The sequence below is a fragment of the Notechis scutatus genome, chromosome 3 (assembly GCF_049901735.1).
Source record: "Notechis scutatus isolate UNSWTSFEM ecotype Mainland chromosome 3, rNotScu1.2, whole genome shotgun sequence".
Classification (NCBI taxonomy): Eukaryota; Metazoa; Chordata; class Lepidosauria; order Squamata; family Elapidae; genus Notechis; species Notechis scutatus.
The window spans coordinates 2106861-2115150 of NC_142011.1; the positions used below are offsets into that span (position 1 = coordinate 2106861).

The following is an 8290-nucleotide window of genomic DNA, read 5'->3' on the forward strand; positions in this document are numbered from 1 at the left end:
CAGTTTCTCAGGGAAGATGATAGACTTGTGTATAGTACTTGTACACCGTACTTGTGTGCAAGGATTAGTACTAAGTACTCAGAGCTTTGGACAAGTTCTCAGGAAGACCACCAACCCAATGAAATCTCTTTTTGGCTTCTCTGAGCTATGCTTCAATCATGCTCCCATCGCTAATTTTCTAATGTCAACTCATAAAGCATTCCTATGCCTGTTTTAGTAGTTGCTATTTTTAAAAAAAAAAGGGAGGGAGGAAAGAAATCTGGAAGAGCAGGGCAGCAGTTTGGAAGTGAAAGTACATTCCAACTCTTTATCTTTAAAAGATTGTAACTGAAACACCAGAGCTTTTGCCCGGGAATATATTGAATTGGAGAACGTGAATGATGACACCCAGCCTGTGCACATGCTCAATTGGAGAATCTGATTTATGACACACCCAGGGGGGAGGGGGAAAACAGGGTCCCAGGGGACCGGAAATAACGTAGGCCAGAGTTGGCTTCATACAGGGCAGGGCGTCGCCTCAATTAAATCCTTTCAAGTTTTTTGAAGTTTGGCTCGAGAATCATGATTTCATTACAGCAATTGCTGGAATCCTGACAGCAAATCAAGTGGAAGGGCTACCCATTATCAGAGGCATCTTGGGTAGAGTAGGAACATCCAGGCTGATCACCTTATAGCAACCCTAAATTCTATATCTGCACTCAATTTGTTTTTGCTTAATACAGGTCACCTTCAAGAAGTGAGAGGAGCCGAATGTCAACTCAGAAAACATTCCTCTGCCTGTTTTAGTAGTTGCCATAAAAAGTGGGGTGGAGGAAAACTGGAAGAGCAGTGCAGCAGTTTGAAAGCAAAAGTACATTCCCACTCTTATCTTTAAAGGATTGTAACTAAACTACCGGAGCTTTTGCCCACGAATATAGTTCATTGGAGAACGTGATTGATGACACCCAGCCCGTGAATGGGCTCAATGGGAGAACCTGGTTGATGAGACACCCAGCGGGGAGGGAGGGGAGAAACAGGGTCCCAGGGGACTATAAATGAGGTAGGCCAGAGTTGGCTTCATTCAGGGCAGGGCCAGTATGTTGCCTCTAATGAGTTTTTTGAAGTTTGGCTCAAGAATCATGATTTAATTAGAGCAATTGCTGGAATCCTGACAGCAAGATGGAAAGGACTTTGGAGGTCTTCTAATCCAACCTCCTGTCCAAGGCAGGAGACCTCAGACCATCCCAACAAATGGCTGTCTTGACAAGATTAAATCCAAGATTAAACCTTCCCGTTCTTCACTAATTTTGCTGCTATAGACGGGCATTCTGTCTAGGACCTGAGGTCTTGCCCTCCATCCAGATAGAATAGAATAGAATTCTTTATTGGCCAAGTGTGATTGGACACACAAGGAATTTGTCTTTGGTGCAAATGCTCTCAGTGTACATAAAAGAAAAGAGACATTCTTCAAGAGTCAACAATCATCAGGTACAACACTTAATAACAGTCATAGGGTACAATAGAATAGAATAGAAGGATATAGGAATAGAATTTAAATAGAATGGGATGGGATGGGATGGAACGGGATAGAGAATAGAATAGAATAGAAATAGAAATAGGAATAGAAATAGGAATAGGAAATAGGAATAGGAATAGAATAGAATAGAATAGAATAGAATAGAATAGAATAGAAAATATGAAATGGAATGGAATGGAATAGAATAGAATAGAATAGAATAGAATAGAATAGAATAGAATAGAACAGAACAGAACAGAACAGAACAGAACAGAACAGAACAGAACAGAATAGAATAGAATAGAATAGAATAGAATAGAATAGAATAGAATTATTTTATTGGCCAAGTGTGGTTGGACACACAAGGAATTTGTCTTTGGTGCAAATGCTTTCAGTGTACATAAAAGAAAAGAGACATTCGTCAAGAGTCAAGAATCATCAGATCCAACACTTAATGATAGTCATAGGATACAAATAAGCAATCAAATCATACTAGGAAACAGTCAGTATAAATCATTGGAATACAAGCAACAAGGTTATAGTCCCAAGTGGAAGGGGGTGGGTGATAAGGAGGGATGAGAAGATGAATAGTAATAGTCGTGCAGACATTGTAACTAGTTGGACAGTGTCAAGGGGATTATTTGTTTAGCAGAGTGATGGCATTCGGGGGAAAAACTGTCCTTGTGTCTAGTTGTTCTGGTGTGCAGGGCTCTATAGCGTCGTTTTGAGGGTAGGAGTTGAAACAGTTTATGTCTGGGATGTGAGGGGTCTGTAGATATTTTCACAGCCCTCTTTTTGACTCGTGCAGTATACAGGTCCTCCATGGAAGGCAGGTGGGTAGCCATTGTTTTTTCTGCAGTCCTAATTACTCTCTGGAGTCTGTGTCTGTCCTGTTGGGTTGCAGAACCAAACCAGATCTGTTGGGTCTTCAACTATTGGCTGGAAAATTGGGGGTTTGCACCCCAAGATCTCTAGATCCTGGGGTCAAAATCCAGACTCATCCCTTGCTACCACAGAGCAAATGAATCAACTCACGCTTTGATGCCTTTGAGTGCCTTGTTTTTCTTTGCTGCCATTTTTGCCATTCCATCCAAAATCTTCTTGTCTGTCATGGCTACCTGGAGGACTGAAACACAGACACAAAGAACCGATGCCCAACCCAACCCATGAGACTTTGGACCATGAGGAGGCTCACCCCAGCACTAGAAGGGCAGAACCCCACCTCCCATTACAGCTCCCGGATACTGTTTCCATCACCACCACCGCTGAATGCAACGACTACTATTTAGAGCTCCAGTGGCAGAGTGGTTAGAATGCGGCATTGCAGGTTAATTCTGCCATCTGCCAGCAGTTCAATTCCGACCAGCTCAAGATTGACTCAGCCTTCTGTCCTTCCAAGGTCAGTAAAATGAGGACCCAGATAGTTGGGAGCAAGTAGCTGACTCTGTAAACTGCTTAGAGGGCTCTAAAGCACTGTGGAGTTATATATAAGTCTAAATGCTGTTGCTACAGCCATTGCTATCTTCTACTTGGGGGGACAAAAGAAAAAAAACACCAGAGATGTAAATAAATTTATGATACAATAAAACTGCAAAATGAACAAGATTGCATGTTCAAGAAACTGGATGGATGGATGGATGGATGGGAGGGAGGGAAAGAAGGAAGGAATGAAGGAAGGGAATGAGAAGGGAATGAGAAGGGAATAAGGAGGGAATAAGGAGAAGGAAGGAAGGAAGGAAGGAAGGAAGGAAGGAAGGAAGGAAGGAAGGAAGGAAGGAAGGAAGGAAGGAAGGAAGGAAGGAAGGAAATTAGAAGGGAACGAGAAGAAGAAAGGAAGAAAGGGAATGAGAAGGGAATGAGAAGAGAAGGAAGAGAAGGGAGGGAGGGGGAGGGGAGGAAGGAAGGAAAGAAGTTAGAAGGGAATAAGAAGAAGGAAGAAAGGAAGGATGGAAGGAAGGAAGGGAATGAGAAGGGAATGAGAAGAAGGAAGGAAGGAGGGAGGGAAATTAGAAGGGAATCAGAAGAGAAGGAAGAGGAGGGAGGGAGGAAGTTAGAAGGGAATGAGAAGAAGGAAGGAAGAATAGAAGGAAGGGAATTAGAAGAGAATAAGAATGAGGAGAAGGAAGGAAGGAAGGAAGGAAGGAAGGAAGGAAGGAAGGAAGGAAGGAAGGAAGGAAGGAAGGAAGGAAGGAAGGAAGGAAGGAAGGAAGGAAGGAAGGAAGGAAGGAAGGAAGGAAGGAAGGAAGGAAGATTCTTCTATCTGCACCTATATACTACTAAACTGCTTCTGTTTGTCTTTGTGTAACCTTTCACTAGACAAAATAATTTACCACAGGGTTGTTTTTTTTAAAAAAAAAGGTACCCCAAATGAGCTAACTTAGAAAATGTGTCCAAAGTCTGGGACCTATAACTTTTGTGGGATTAAAATTTGGCAAATTTTAGCCCACATTTGATGGCAAATATTTTAATAAAGCCATTGATTACGTCAAACAAAATGTCACAAAACATTTCCTGCAGCCCATGCCTGAGGTTTAACTGCCTGTATGGTTGCAGGAGATCCACCTCCCTGAATAATCCAGTCAACTCCACCTTAGGCCAACCTATTGCAAGTTTGGTGCCAGAAAAGTTTGCTGTCTTACTTACTGCGTGTGATTGCTTCGGGGTCCATTTTCAGCTGAGGTCCATACGTCTCCCCTGTTTCAGAACGGACCATCTGAACACAGAAGAAGACCAGCAACCCAATCCAGGGTCTCCTGAGAGTTACATCCATGGTGGCTGAGATCCTTCTAAACAACAGGCTGGGAGAGAGAGAGAGAGAGTCAGAAACGAATCCTTGGCTATGAAAAAGTGGAATAATCCAAAAAATTTATAATATGAATTTAGGCACCAAATTTGAAAATATTATAACAACCATTTATGATACACAACAGGCTAATATTATAATAAACGGGGAAATATACCCGCCCAATAAAAATAGAAAAAGGAGTCAGACAGGGCTGCCCACTCTCACCTCTGCTCTTCATATATTATCATTAGAAGCATTACTAATGCGAATTAGACAGAACCCAGACATAAAAGGATTAAAGGTTAAGAAAGAAGAATATAAGTTGCAAGCGTTTGCGGACGATATGATTTTTTTCATTGAGGAACCAATAGAAAGAGGACAAAAATTGATGAATGAATTAGAACGATTTGGAGCAGTAGCAGGACTCAAAATTAATAGGAAGAAAGCAAAATTAATGACTAAAAATTTAACAGAAAAACAGAAAATAGAACTAGAAGTTATGGGAATACAAGTGATAAAGAAAGTTAAATACTTAGGAATATGGTTGACAGCACATTGTAAGACACTTAAGGAAAATAACTATGATAAATTGATGCAACAGGTAAAGAAGGATTTAGAAACATGGGGCAAGCTGCAACTTTCATTATTAGGCAGGATCACCGCCATTAAAATGAATATTCTTCTGAAATTTCTATATCTATTTCAGACGATCCCAATTAAAGTACACAATTTTTTTTTGAAGAACTCAACAAAATAACTGTTAAATTTATTTGGCAAGGAAAAAAAACCTAGAATAAATTTAAAGGCAATTCAGGATATGAAGAGCAGGGGAGGGCTGGCACTTCCAAATTGGGAGTTGTATTATATTGCTGCCTCTTTAGTATGGTTGAAGAAATGGGTGAATTTAACTAACAAGAGAATATTATTTTTAGAAGGCCATGATTTGCAGAGGGGGTGGCACGCTTTTTTATGGGATGTAGGGAAAACTAGTCAAAAATATTTCCACAGACATCTAATCAGAGACTCATTATTAACTAATTGGAAGAAAATACGGAAAAAACACTATATAAAAGTACCAATCTGGATTTCAACAATGGAGGCGATGATCCACCCAAATAATCTGGATATCACTAAAATGATTAAATATAAGGACCTATTGGATACACAAGGAAAATTGAAATCGCGGCAAGAACTTCAAGAGCGGGGACTAAAAATTAATCAGTGGGCATACCTTCAAATTCAAAGTAGATACAAACAGGACAAGAAAGAATTCGGAATCAACAATAAACTCCAGCAATTAGATAAAATTTTATTAGGACCAGGCAAAAAAAAATATAACAAAATTTTATAATTATTTATTAGAAGTCGAATTAGAAGAAATTATAAAAGGGAACATGATTGCCTGGAGTAGGAATGTAGGACATAGCATCACCTTAACAGAATGGGAAAAGGTCTGGGGTAGAAACAATAAGATCACAAAATCGGTAGCATACAAAGAAAATGCCTATAAAATGTTTTATAGATGGCACCTTCCTCCTTCAAGATTAGCGAAGATGCACCCCAATATGAGTCCGAATTGCTGGAAATGCAAAAAAAAAAAGAGGGAACATTTTTCCATATGTGGTGGTCCTGTACAGAAGCTCAAAAATATTGGCAGAAAATTAGAAATTGGCTGGAAGAAATGACAAAAGAGCAGATCGAATACAAACCAGAGTTAGGGATCTTTGACAAACAAATATCAAAAAAAGCGAAATACATAATAATACACATTTTGACAGTGTCCAGATTAGCCTTTGCCCAATGTTGGAAGCAGCCTCAGGTTCCATCAGAGGAAATGATCATTCAAAAAATTTCAAGTTGTGCAGAAATGGACAAACTAACTCTGGCACTAAAAAATAAAGACACCTCAATATACTACAATAGCTGGAACTGCTGGTACAAATGGATAGACCAAAGATAGATTTTACACTATAAGGCAAAAGAGGATAGGATAAACCCATAGCAGTGATATATAGATATATGTAAAGATTAGGTGTGTGTATATGGCATAAATTAAGGGTTAAAAAAAAGAGAGATCTTACAAACTGTTGAAGATGAGAATGTTTTTAATTGCTTTCTATTTTTTCTTTCTATTTTCTTCTCCTTCTTTCTTTTCTTTTCTTTCATTTGTGTATGTGTTGTTGGTTTGTTTTAATTGTAAAATTAATAAAATTTATTTATAAAAAAAAGAAAAAGGGGAATAAGAACAGCAATATTTAGATTCAGGGGATCAGAGCAGAGGGGAACGGAAGGCCATTTAGTCTCAAACTAAGGATGTCCTCAAATAAAAAAAATCTCCTCACTTTTTGCTTTTGGAGAGAGTGAGAAGGAAGAGCCCTGGTTGTGTTTTATTCTAAGCATTTCCCATGATGGCGGAGGCTCAAAGGCTCAAAATGGCAGACACTGAGCTGCTGTAGCCCTGGAGAACATGGGTTCCCCTTATAACACCCAGTCTCTGGTCTTCTGCCCACATTGACCCTCTCATCTTGTAGAAGAAGGACAGAGTCAAAGATCTGATGGGCACTCCAACTCAAGTGACAGAGCCCAGAAGTATCTGATGACTGTCCATAAGAAAGGCAACTGGAAGAAACTGAGAGTGAGAACCTCAATATACAACTCTGCAGAAGAAGACATGGGTGGCCCTTTCTAAACCTGCTGGAACTCTTCAGAGTTGCACTCCAGACTCTGGAGCTAAAAATGCAGGAATGGCTGGATGGGAGACTCAACCCCAATCTTACATATCCATCAACTTTCTTAGAAGGGGCCTCTTCCACCATCTGGGGTACCTTTGGACCATCACACAGTTGACTTACATGTCTGGATGGATGGAGCTTCCTCAGGGTGCTCAGATCTGTCCTCCCTAATCTTCTCTTGGGCTGCCAGTTATATAGTTGCTTGTGAATGAAAGAACCAATTCAGGGCTTTGATAACCATGGAGATGCGATACAAACTCACAAGGAGATTTTCCAAGATAAATATTTTTCACAGACATCTTGAAACTTAGAGACACTCTTCAGTGCCAGATTCATGTGACTCTTCCAAAGATCTATTGAACCAATATCTTGGCTCCGAGAAAGTTGGCTGCCCACCCAGAATGAGAGAGAAAAGGAGGAGAAGTGGGCTATTCAACATTGTTGGCAATCTTGGCACCAATCTGGGAGACCAACCCCCAGAATTATGGGAGTTGAAGTCCACATATCTTCAAGGTGCCTTCAAGGTGAAGTCCACATATCTTCAAGGTGCCTTCAAGGTGAAGTCCACATATCTTCAATGTTGGCAACCTTGGCACTTTGAACAGGTGTGGACCTCAACTCCCAGAATTCTGGGAGTTGAAGTCCACATATCTTCAAGGTGCCTTCAAGGTGAAGTCCACATATCTTCAAGGTGCCTTCAAGGTGAAGTCCACATATCTTCAAGGTGCCTTCAAGGTGAAGTCCACATATCTTCAAGGTGCCTTCAAGGTGAAGTCCACATATCTTCAAGGTGCCTTCAAGGTGAAGTCCACATATCTTCAAGGTGCTTTCAAGGTGAAGTCCACATATCTTCAAGGTGCCTTCAAGGTGAAGTCCACATATCTTCAAGGTGCCTTCAAGGTGAAGTCCACATATCTTCAAGGTGCCTTCAAGGTGAAGTCCACATATCTTCAAGGTGCCTTCAAGGTGAAGTCCACATATCTTCAAGGTGCTTTCAAGGTGAAGTCCACATATCTTCAATGTTGGCAACCTTGGTACAGGTGTGGACCTCAACTCCCAGAATTCAGGGAGTTAATTGTACATCCGGTTCAGCAAACCGGTAGTTGCAATGGCTGGCTGGCCCCGCCCACCCTGCCCCTCCCCTCCCAGGAGTCTCCACACAGCCCATTTTGGATCCCAGGTAAGTTTGTGCGGAGGCTCGGGAGGGAGAAAAATTGGCCTCCAGGACAGTGGTGGGATTCAAAAATTTTTACTACCAGTTCTGTGGGCGTGGCTTGA

General features: G+C 40.9%; 1 protein-coding gene across 2 annotated transcripts in view; it reads right to left on the minus strand.

Moving 5' to 3' along the window:
* LOC113428910 (BPI fold-containing family B member 6-like) overlaps positions 1-7253 on the minus strand; it is a 26189-nt gene extending 18936 nt beyond the window's left edge. Inside the window, exons 1-3 of one of the 2 annotated variants that reach the window (XM_087959128.1) lie at positions 7133-7253; positions 4139-4270; positions 2531-2621 (exon numbers count right to left, since the gene is read on the minus strand). In XM_087959128.1, the coding sequence (XP_087815254.1) occupies positions 2531-2621; positions 4139-4265 (218 nt within the window). In that variant the 5' untranslated portion in view covers positions 4266-4270; positions 7133-7253. Of the gene's footprint in view, positions 1-2530; positions 2622-4138; positions 4294-7132 lie in introns of both variants that reach the window. The other variant, XM_087959127.1, reaches the window with a different exon arrangement.
* Positions 7254-8290: the final 1037 nt, after the last annotated feature.